We start from the raw sequence: 12,454 nt of genomic DNA, 5'->3' as shown, positions 1-12,454 counted from the left end.
TTACTGTCATGTTATGAAATATTAACAGTCCCTACAATTAGAAAGTCCAGCACATCAGTTTATGAAATCCTAGGGACCCAATTTTCATCACTTCTGGAGTCTTCCCATGTTCTTGTAAAGAACACCCTTTTGAAGAATGGAAGAGGGAACAGAATATTATTTTACTTCTGTTGTTTCCATTCTTATGGCATCATGAACCTGTTTCACACTGATGATAAGGGCTCACTTTATTCAGAGGATGGTGAGCGCTTGCACTGACGTGTAGCCAATTTCTCTAATTTAACCTTACCAAGAAAAAATATTTTAAATATTAACAGTAGTACTTTCAATTCACTAGACTTAAATGTTAGATAAAGATGATGGTTTAACTTTAATAAACTATAAATCAGTGTATTGATAAAAGGAGCTTTCTTAAAACAGTTGAAACATTTATCTGCCTAAAATGAAAAGTACCTGAAAAATGTCACAAAGAACTGTACCAGGTCCATAAAGTTGCTGTGCTGTGAGAAAGCAATCTGAAAAAGAAAAGCAAATGTTTTCCTGTTACTTCACTGGTAGGTAATTTATATCCAAAATTCATCATTACACTGCTGCTGGGATCAACAATTACTATGAAATACTGCTTCATTTTCTTCAAATGTACACCATGTTGATTTTTTAAAAACAAATATTAAGTAGTATTCTGACAAAGAAGAAACAGACCTCAGATTAAGGTTTGAAATGCTTCATCCAAATTTCTTTTTAAAAACAAAACAAATTCTTCAGCTCTTCCAGTTACAATCCAGGAATATATCACTTTGGTAAATGAGGCAAAAGAACATGGTGATCATCTTTGAAAAGCTCCAAATCCAAAATGATCACAATACTCACAAATAAGAAGCAGCATACAGCTAAAGTAGAATATTTTGAATTACTGCAGACATATTACCCAATAAAGTACAATAAATACTAAGAAGTTCAAAAGCAAGCAGAATTGCTTGCCCTCATTGAAATAATACTCTTAAAGTAAGATCTTCTTGAATAAGTAACTTACACCAAGAGCAGCAAAAAGGCATGAAACACAAAAGATAATAGATACTGTAAAAACAACTATGGCATTCATTTTAACCCACTTTCCTGCAAGCCACTCAAACTGAAAAGAAAAGTGAAAAACAACCCAATTTTTTGGACAAAACACAGAAGGAAGAAAGGAACAGGAAATTGGGAGGTGGTTAGAGGCAAAAGGAGAGATTAGAGAGTCTGGTTAAAAACAACAAAGCAAAGGGAAGGCAAGCCAACAGAAAGGCAACTTGTGATTGCTAATATTGCACAAATTCTTTCCAGGTACCTCCTATTTCCTCTGACTATCAATCCCAGCACCACAACAGGAAATTAACTCTTTCATGAACAATTGGAACTTTTTCCAACACTAAACGGAAACTGGCAGTTTATCCAGCAAAGCTTTTCATTTTTATAGAGTCTGTCTCAAAGCATCGTTTCTATTTTCCCATTAAATTACACATCATAACAATACTGGTATCAATTTTAACTTATTCCCACTGTTAGCTACAGGTTGAATACTATGAATACCAGAAAAATAACCAGTTGTTTATTATTTTTTCCAGAATCATAGTCTGTTGCCATATTTGCTTTAAATATCTGTATTATATTGCCACTGATATAGTAGAAGGCCAGAACCATTTGTTTACAAATACACTGTAATCTCCTTTGGAGTGCATAATGGTATACTTTCTATTTTGCTGGAAAGCTTGTACCCAACAGCACTGAAAGCTGCAGACTATATGATTCCATTCTTTCAATCCTACTGCCTACGTATGACGGGAAGATTTGGCAAGCTGTATTTTTAATTTAAATTTAATGCAGTGCCCAACAGTCTACTTGAGTTTTCCAGTTAAAAAGGATAGCAAACATATTGTGGGCTGCACTTTACATTTTAAGCACAGAGGGTTAAATCTATGTTTTCTTTAAAACAGATACCAAGATAGGAATAGTAATAATTTCAAACAAATCAAATAATTTCAAGCTCCTGATATATTATAGAAAGAGGAATTGACAGTAACTAAGATACTTGTTATGTAGTGTTATGTTATGTAATATCTAAGATACTAATATGCAGTAGTCATATTGGTCCAGGATATTGGCGAAACAAGGTGGGTGAGGTCATATCTTTATTGGACCAACTTCTGTTGGTGAGATAGATAAACTTTCGAGTTTACACACAACTCTTCTTCTTCTTTTTCTGTGTAAGCTCAAATGCTGGTCTCTCTCACCAACAGAAGTTAGTCCAAAAAAGATGTTACCTCAGCTACCTTGTCTGTCTAAGATACTGAAACATTAGAGGTAACGTCATACATTCACAATACAAACTATATTAATGAGATAATAGGACAAAACGGTAAATTTTTAAACTAAAAGCTTTTATAGAACAAGTAATCTAGAAGCAGAAAGAGAAACTGGACAGGCAAACAATCCTCCTGAAAGAATCATTGTCAGGCTACTGCATGCTGGAAGTCAAAGACTATTGCAACTGAAATACAAGTAAACAAAATTAAACAAGTGGTAGGAACCTCTTTTAAATACAATGGAGGACAAATGACTGGGCCTAGACCTTCCTTTAAAACAGACCAAAGTGGAATTTACAGATTAAAAACAAGCTTCTGCCATTTCAGTGCAGGATGGATCCAAGAAAAAAACTGAGATGCTTATGTGCATTCCAGAGCTGTAAACCAGCTGTGATAACAGAATTGACGTACTTCTCTCTAGGCCATGACTAGAAAAAGATGGCCAGAGACAGGAGTCTGAATAAGGGATTCAAGCGAAAAGCAAAAAGATGGATAAGTTCTAGGTAACAGAGAAAAGTCAGCTTCCTCTGGTGCAATCAAAGTGACCTAGTACGTGTGGTTTCTTCATTGACTTGGCAGAGCTTATATTTTGGAAGGACGCAACAGGGGAGTTTGCACCTTGTAAAAAGGGTAAAAAGTCTCAGGTGACTTCCATAATTTACTTCTCACACGTTGAAAACACCCTGTGCGGTTCACATGACCCCATCTGTAGCCTATCATCATCATAATTAGATACAACAATTAATAACTTTGCTCAAGTGCAGCCTAATTTCTTTGAATACAGACTGTACTCAAGATTTAATTAATTTTAACTATATGGAAAGTTTGAAGTGTGTGTGTTATACTTTAATTAAACTCATTCAGGACAAAGAAAAGTGATATGTTAAACTTTTTAATGGATCCAGTTTTTTATTAATGTTAATTCAAACTAATTAAAGGATCTACGTATAAATTGTTAGAAAATTCATTCTGTACTTTAAAAAAGTAAGTGCTGTACCTCTGGGGAGGATTCACTGTCTTTTCCCATGTGAAACAAAGAGATTATATGTGCAAAATGGAACTCAATCTTAACTATGGAGTCCTGACCATGGAGTCCTTCACAACTAGTGTCACTGTAGATGCCTAAAAATAATTTTGTATTAATAAATGGTTAAGAGCAATGAGACCAGACCATTCACTACTAGTAGAATCTGTTTACATTTAGTGAGAAGATAGCTGAAAGAAAGCATACAAACTATCGAAATTTTTTGAAAACCCAGTTACTTGCAGTATCACATAAAACTGCTTTTCAGATACATGAAAACTGGATTTTCATGAGATATAAGCTAAAAATTAAAGAGTATACCTTTCATTTGATTACAGTAGGGTCTTACAGTAAAATAAGATTAAAAGTGACATTTGGTTACCCCTACTGGTGAATTTCAGAAGACATTTGAAATAGCTTTGAATCATTAAGTGTACTTTATGAGTGCACATAAGGAAAGGGCTTGGCTATGAAATACTTTCTAGGAAGGCAATTTTGAACTGAAATTTCAGTATTTAAGTAATAGCTGGAATTTCTAACTTTAGAATCACTTTTAGTTTAACTGTCGTGGATCATTTTATAGATTTAGATTGATGCAATGTTTGACTGACAAATCAGCATTGCACAAGGCTAAGGATCTTTAGTTGTGGGCTGGTATCACAATCAGCACCTCAGTACTGGAGAGAACTAAAATAAGTTTAAAAAGAATAGAATAACTATGTCCAAATACTGATTTACTGAGCTTGTTTTTCACTCCATCAGTTAAAATCTCTAAATTGAAATCTGTTCATTTAAACTTTGTAAACACTATTATAAACATATTTGTTTAGCTTATGTTTACATTCTTATTTAATTTTGAGTAATAAAAGCTATAAATAAAGCTCTTCTTCACGTGCTTGCTCATGTCAATTCCAATCTTGCTGTGTGCACGCCCACGTGCACGGGCGTTGGATATTTTTTGACTTTGTGGTATCTGTAGGGATGGCAGTGGCGCCCCTTGAGTGTTGTGCTCATGGGTCGGTGCCATGACTCTATGGATCAGGCGCCAGCGACCCTACGCCCTCTCAGTTCCCTCTTACCACCCGTGGTTAGTCGGAGCACCTTTCCTTGCATTGCACGGGCTAGCCGTATTCGTCTTACTGACTTCGAGCCTTAGGGCCTTGTAAATAGTTTGTTTATAGTAGTTAGTGTTAAGTAGTTTTTAAGTGCAGTTAGCAGTTAAGGTCCCAGTGGGGACTTTGACCCAGGCCGGGCATGCCCCGGTCTCCTGGGTTTAAGCCCTGTTGGACTGTAACAGGCCTATGTCTGTAAGTGACCCCCATAGCAGCTGCCTCAAGTGCTTAGGGGAATCACATGTTGGAGATAAGAGCCAAATTTGTAAAACCTTTCAGCCCTGCATGCGGAAGGAGCAGGATATTCGATTACGGGCTCATCTCATGGAGTCCACCCTTTGTCCGGCTTCTGTGCCATCCCGCCAGGACTCACCGAGTACTTCGGCGCGCTGTGCACGCCTGGCACCGTTCCCTGTCGGTGGTGTGCAAAACAAAGGTCAGGAAGCATGGTTCCCTTGCACCAGGCAAGAAGGGCCCTGGGTCATCAGGCAAGGGACCTACTTCAGGCTGCCCGGCCACTCCGGAGCCATGTGTCCATGCCTCCCTAGTCGGGGCCCTTCCAAGTCCTGGGAGCAGCCTGGAACCTAAACCCCTGACGGCACCGACGCCTTCACAAGCTCCCCCAGCGCTGAGAGAGCAAAGGCCTCCACCCACACCACCGATGCAGCACGTGCCTCAGAAACCAGCAAAGGCTCCCCAAGAGGGCAAGCCAGCCACTAAGAAGAGCCCTCAGAGGGTAGTGGAGTGATCTCTCGAAAGGAAGGAGCACTCTCCACCTCCGCACCGAAGGTCGCCAGAGTTGCAGTCCAGACCCTCTGGGGCACGCCCTTGGTCATCGGCACCGCGATCGCAATCCTGCCATCTCGGTGCAGATCGCCTAGATCGCCGTAATACCAACACCGTTCACTCTCCCGCAGGTCCCGGTCACCTGCCTCGTGGGAGTGCTCCCCATCGTGTCACCAGTCCCCTCGATACCAGCAGCAATCCCCTCTCTGAGCACCATTCTCCGACGGTGACAGTCAGCAAACAAAGTCAGGTGTCGCTGGCCCCACCATGGTCACTGGAAGGAGATTCCTCCGGCACGGAAGCTCAGTTCAGCCCCTCACCTAGGCTGCACCAGCGCGAATGGGTACCCAAGGCCACGTGGACGTCAACAGTGCTGACTTGGCAGCATGGCCAGTGGCCAGCACAGTGGCCTTATTGGAGCGCGTGGAGAGTGTCTGTTATAGCGAATCCCCCTCCATGCCGCTCATTGGCTGCCGCCTTGGAGCAACAGCTGTAGGCACCAATGGCACCGGACTTGGTGCATGAGGCATGCTCGGAGGTGAAGACAGAGGAAACTGTGCCCACCCTTAAGCCTCCCCCGTGGCGGAAGATGCCCTGGGGCCTCCCCTGGCAGTGCAATCATCATCCCCGGATGAGGCAGTTGTGGGACCCTCAAAAGCAAGCCCGCTGGACAATTTTAAAGAACATCAGGCCCTGCTTTGTCGGGCAGCCAAGAATTTGGGCCTGGAAGTGGAGGACATGGTTGAGCAGGCACTCGAAGAAGAAAAACGGTTACCTGCCTTTCGTAACTTGTTCTTCGAGAGGTGTTGCTCGTGTCCATTCCATTACCCACCCTCCTGCCCATCTGTCAGAATTACTGGCAAGAAGGAACTGAGAGGGCGTAGGGTCGGTGATGCCTGACACACCAGCGCATGAGCGCGGTACTCAAAGAGGCGCCACTGCCGATGCTACGGATACCACAAAGGCAAAAATCTCTGATGACCACGCATGTGGGTGCACGCACACGTAGATCGGAATAGACATGAGCAACACATCTCAAAGAACAACATTTGCAAAAGGTAGGTAACCGGTTTTTATAAATTCATCAAAAATGCTTGAGTCTGCACTTCAGTTAAGCAGCATAAAGTTCAATACATTCATGAAAAATACGGGAAGAGTAACTGATTCATTAAGATTACTTAAATGTGTGACTCATATTGTACTTAATATTCTGACACACATATTATGAAAACAACTACACACAAACTGGAACAATATAATTCCTGTAGGATGCTATAAATTAATTATCCCTCACTGCCATTACAGGCAAAATGGGAAGAGTATAATTACGAAAGAATAAATTACATACATTAATTGTAATTCTATAAGAACTGTAATAGGGTGCTAGCATTTCATTTAATATAATGTATTAATAGTTTTATATTTCTGAAAGCTTTTTAAAAGATATTTAACTATTTCAATTTTCCTATAAGAATATGCAGCATTTTTGATGTCTTGAAGCCCAACTCAGCCTTCCCATACATTCATTCACAACACATAAATCTTGCTGCCGTTCCCACCTTGTCTTCCACTAGGAACATGCCAAACTATGGACATGCCAAATTTAGTTTTTTGCCCATACCCAGCAATTTTTAAAGCATAGGCAATTTGCACCATTAGAGCCCTTCTATTCACAGTCCTCTCAGATTCCGGCTGACAACAAAAAGTGAAGCTAGCAATGATATTTCGAACAGGAGGCCCTCTTTAAGTACTATCTAAAAAGGGAAAGTACAGCTCAGTTAATATATGCAAAAGCGTAAAATGAACTGGAGAACACATGCTAACAGGAAACAGGGTACTGAAGTTTTCAATTCACTGAAAATTCAAAAGATTTATTTAAACAAGCAAGAAAGCTTGTCCTGTCAGAAATAGTAACATAATAACTGTGAGAACACTACATACTATACATTTTCTAAGTCTACGGGACAACACAGTATTTTGAAAAGTGCAGTAGTCCGAGCAGAGATTCAGGCTACCGTAATTTATATTTAAACAAAACCTGAGTGCCAAAACAAATCAATGAAAAATGATAGAACAGAAGGCTGATAAGATTGGCAGGGTTTCCAAGTCTCAGGGTTTTCAAACAGATAAAACAAGCATCCAAACAGCAAATAAGCTGCATATGGCATTTACGTACATCTCTGTTTATTTCCTCCCCCATAGCTTGATTTTCTGCCATTTTTATGAGGCATGAATTCAGTTTGACTTTGGAGAGTGCAAACAGTAACATGAAGCCATGGCCAGAATTCTAAGTGCCTGCATTTCTGTCAGCTTATCACCTGAACATTTTTAAATATTCTTCAGTTATTTAAAGTATTCATTTTGGCCCTTTACAGCTTTTGGTAGGGAAAGCAGGTAACTGTGTTCTTCCTCTCAAGATGCTATGACTGTTACTTGTTGCAATGCTTCTTAAAACAGTTAAAACCTGTGTCTTTTGCCCAAATGTGTGCTTTAAAAGTATAACACATTCACAGTATACTGTCAACAACTGATAGCAAATAGGGAACAGGAAAAAATCTTTCTTGATAATTGCGTCAAGATCCTCTTTACTGAAACAGATGTAGAGGATAGAAAATAGCACCAAAAAGTGAGTGTATCTGAATAAAAGGGTATGTCTACACAGCAAAGAAAAACTTGCAACTGGCCCGTGCCAGCCAACTTGGGCTCAACAGAAATCACGCGCAGAAGGCGAGGCCCGAGCCCGAGGCTGGAAGCCTACACTGCAATGAACCAGCCTTGCAGCTTGAGCCCGCAAGCCCAAGTCAGCGGTCACAGCCAGTCACGGGTTCTTTGCTGAGCAGACGTACCCTGAGGCCAAACTTCCAGCTGAACCTTCTGAGGAAGGTTTGTGCTCTCCTCTAAAGATCAGAGTTCTGACTTGCCAATCTGTAATGTTTACATTTCCCAGTATGCAGAAACTGCAGAAACATTAGCTGTGTGTTCTTCTGGCCATACTACTAGGAGGCTCATCTCTTGGTTCTTTTTCATTCTGGTTCCTCCTTACAGATTTAGACAACCATGACTGCTCAGAACCATTGCCTTGTATACACATGATTTCTGGCACTGGGGCCCAGAATTTTTGGTCAGCATTTCCCAGTATTGGAGATTCAGAATGCATCGCCTGACCTGATCCGATAGTTAGGGCTCTAGCCTGGGACTATGGGGAGACAGGTCTAATTCCCTGCTCTGCCACAGACTTCCTGTGTGACCTTGGGCAAGCCACTTAGACTATGTGCCTCAATACCCACGTAAAAAAAAGGGGAATTCCTTACCTCCCAGGGATGCTGTGAGGGTAAATAATACTTTAAGGATTGTGAGGCAATAAGATGTTAGGGTGACAGTGGCTGTGTGAGTCCTTTGATTAATTCTTGGTTTTAATCATCATGTGAAGGAGCACCAGATAATTCTGGAAACTTCAAATTCAGCTTTCTGCAAGACAGCAAAAATGACTGAGGTGTTCTCATGCTAAAGTGAGTTCACAGACTACTTCAATGATCACTACCATGAATTCCCGGTCCTGGAATCAGTCATATTATATGTGCACACAGCTATTCCTCTTGTAATGGCTTGAACCACACACCTTGGATGAAGACTGATAAACCAATATCTTGTACAACTGAGCTCCTACATATACTAGTGTGAAGGTAAGTAGACACCACAGAGACTATATTGGCATAGCTATGTCACCATAACCTCATAATATAGACACAGCCTACACCGATGTGGGGGATTTTTCCATCTTTTTCCACCAGCGTAGGAACATCATCTCCCCAAAGTTACTTAAGTCAATGGGTTCTTCCATCAACGGAGGGTACATCTACACTGCAAAACACAATCACCCCCATGGCAGCAAGTCTCAGCTCCCAGGTCAACTGACTTGGGCTTGCGCTACAAGGCTAAATACAGCAGTGTAGATATTCCCACTTGGGCTGGAACTCAAGCTCTACACTGCTATTTTTAGTCCCGGAGGGTGAGCCCAAGTCAGTTGACCTGGGCTCACAAATTTGCTGCTGCAGGTTTTTTTTTAGGTTGTTTTTTTTTCCAGTGTAGAAATACTTGTAGCTGCATCTGCACTAGGGGTTAGGTTGACCTAGTTACAGACATGCCAAACCCGAGAAAATACGCAGAAACTGGGCTTGTTTTTGACTTAAGTGGCTTGTGAGTTGCTTGTTGGCTAGGTTTGCCTTGTAGCTTGTTGCTTGTTTGGGTTGCAGCTTGTGGCTTCTTTTTTTTTTGATCAGCTCCCGGCAAGCAAAGGCAAGGTGGGGCAAGCAGGGAGAGAGTCAGGGGTGCACAGCGGGCCCACTACAGTCACTGAATGCTCGGGGGATCTATTCACATAGAGTGTTGGGGTTCTTGGGGACTGGCTTGTTTTGTCCTTGTTTTGAAATGGGATTAGCTTGATTTTTGGCTTATTGTGAAAGTCAGGGTGCTTATTTATGGCGTGAAAGTTGGCAACTGTGCCTAGCTATGTCAGTCCGACCTAGTTATTTCACACTCCTGACCAAAATAACTAGGTCGACCTAAATTTTGAGTGCAGACCAAGCCCGAATCCAAATTCATGTGCTTTACTCACTGTTGACCAAGCCATCTTGTGCCTGAAAACAACATTTCCTAGAAAGGGCAGCTCTAGCCAGTGGCTCCCAACTGGCTCTTACTAGCCAGATGACCCTCCTCTCTCAGTGGCCAGCACTTCGGAAAAGGCCCTAAATGCAATGGTCAGTCTCAACAGCAGAGCTTGATGTTGATCATGCTATCCCATGTTTGCAAAGCATAGGGAAGAAGCGACACGACAGGGCTGATAGGCTCTTTAAGTGTGCTGCAGCTCCAAAAAAAGCAAACCCCCCAAACACTGCCTTAATGGTCAAATCAACACTAGTTCTAGCAGTCCAATGAAAAGAGTCAATTCCAGAGTTGCTGTCTTCATCCAGATTCTGTGACCAGTATCTGACTTTAAATCTAAGAAATGTTAATAGGACTGCTTCATCTTTTTGCAGCTGTTGAGCAGGTACACAGGGCTAGGCTGAAGTCAAGACTCTAACTGCATATGATCTTTACATTAAATACATTTTTAATGGAACTAAGAAAGAAACAGGAAGGCCATGCACTATACAGAGCACACGTGTAATGTGCTCAATAATAAATTATTTATTATTTGATTACCATAGCACCCAAGAACTCTAGACATGGCTCTCATTGTGCTAGGTGCTGCACAGACACAGAGCAAGACAGCTTACAATGTAAATTTCAGACTTGCGATAACAGATGGAGACAAGGAAGTACAGGGGAGTACAAGGAAACGAGACAATATTGGTCAGTATGATAAGCAGTGGTCTCAGCACACCAGCAGCCTAATTGTTGTCAAGCTTTTTGTAGGTATCACCGAAAGAAAAAGTTTGAAGGAGGGATTTCAAGTAGACTAATGAGTTAGTTTTGTGGATATGAGGGGCAGCCTGGGATGTTATTGAGTCTGTATATGGGGGTTGCAGGGTGGAAGTTATTTAATCATCTTGGAAAGTTAACAAATCTGAATAGTGCAATCAGAAAGGGTATCAGATGAATAGGTGCAACACTAATTCATCTAAAAAGAAAAGGAGTACTTGTGGCGGTTTAGAGACTAACAAATTTATTTGAGCATAAGCTTTCGTGAGCTACAGCTCACTTCATCAGATACATCCGATGAAGTGAACTGTAGCTCACGAAAGCTTATGCTCAAATACATTTGTTAGTCTCTAAACCGCCACAAGTACTCCTTTTCTTTTTGCGAATACAGACCAACACGGCTGCTACTCTGAAACCATTGATTCATCTGGCATTTAGAGGAGGGGGAGATCACAGATAGCAGAGAGACTTTGGGCACATGCCTTGTTGGTCTAAGGATTAATCTCATATTAAAGGAATTAGCCATCATTCATTTAAACCTCCAAAAATAATTTTCTATCCCTCCTCCTCCATATAGAATGCAGCTTTATAATTTTGTAGACAAGTAGCTTGCACCAAACCGAGAGTTTCCCCACAATAGTACTTACTTCTCACTAAGAATAAATGGTCAAAATAAAGCTTTCATTAAAATTGGATTTTCTGACCTATTGTTGAGGGCTATGCTGTTGAAAAATGGCATCACTTGTTACATCAGTGTGGGAGACCAATGCAAGAGGATTGATTTATTTCCTGTTTGCCTTACCTTACTAGCCGAGCCCCACAACTTTATGGCGCAAATGTATTTGCACTATATTTTACAAGAACCAGCTTACTTCTGATGTTCAGTTGAGATGAAAATTGATTTATATTTTACCACTGGGCTGCCTTACTGCAGTAGTCACAAATTGTCACTTTTCAGTTAACTGGCTGCAGTCAGCAGTTGGCTCAGAAATGCCATTTATATACACTCTTGTCTCTCCATGTGAGCTTTCAGATTGCTGTGCAGAGCAAAAAGTGGGAACAGTTTTCTTTAAATTACAAAGAGTACTTAAGATCTAGTTCCCGCATTTCTGTGTGTCAAAGAACTACCACACAAATCTATCAGACTGGCAGGGTCCACTCAATAGATAGCCAGGTGCAGAATAGTGATGCACATCTAGATGAAAGTGCACAAGCAAGCAATGTCATGCAAAGGCTCATAATTGGTAGAGCAATCTTAATTCAGGCCCTGAGGTATATACACGATAGAACACTGCCAAACATCATATTAAAAATGTGTGGCTCAGCAAGAGAGAGAAACCAGCTCTTCTCACAGCCTTTTGCCTTATTCACTTTCCAGCCTGCCTGCACACTGAATGAGACAAGATTCTTGTAGAGCAGGGGTCTCAAACACGCAGCCCGCGGGGCTATTTCCTGCGGCCCACCAGCTCCCCGTGGCACCCCTGCCCCCACCCCCCCCACCCCCCATCATTTACCTAGAGCAGCTCCGATCCGGCGCACACCGGGGGCAGGGCAGGCTCCCTGCCTGCCTGCCCTGCTCCCGCGTCGCCCCAGGAAGCGGCCAGGACCTGTGGGAGGGAGGGCACAGGGGTTTGTGTTTTGCCCTAGCTGCTCCTCCAGGTACCTGTCCTGAGCAGCCAGGGCAAAACACAGACCCCTGTGCCCCTGCCCCCCCAGGTCCCAGCTGCTTCCAGGAGCGGCGCGGGGGTAGGGCAGGCAGGCAGGCAGGG

The 12,454-nt window shown here is 42.0% G+C and overlaps 1 protein-coding gene across 1 annotated transcript in view; it reads right to left on the bottom strand.

Moving 5' to 3' along the window:
* ATRN (attractin) overlaps positions 1 to 12,454 on the bottom strand; it is a 253,540-nt gene that overhangs the window by 70,060 nt on the left and 171,026 nt on the right. The window contains exon 25 of the mRNA XM_037898359.2: positions 454 to 515. Coding sequence (XP_037754287.1) covers positions 454 to 515 — 62 coding nt within the window. The remainder of the gene's footprint in view (positions 1 to 453; positions 516 to 12,454) is intronic.

Source organism: Chelonia mydas, chromosome 4 (genome assembly GCF_015237465.2).
Source record: "Chelonia mydas isolate rCheMyd1 chromosome 4, rCheMyd1.pri.v2, whole genome shotgun sequence".
Lineage (NCBI taxonomy): Eukaryota > Metazoa > Chordata > Testudines > Cheloniidae > Chelonia > Chelonia mydas.
This window is presented reverse-complemented; position numbering and strand designations above follow the sequence as displayed.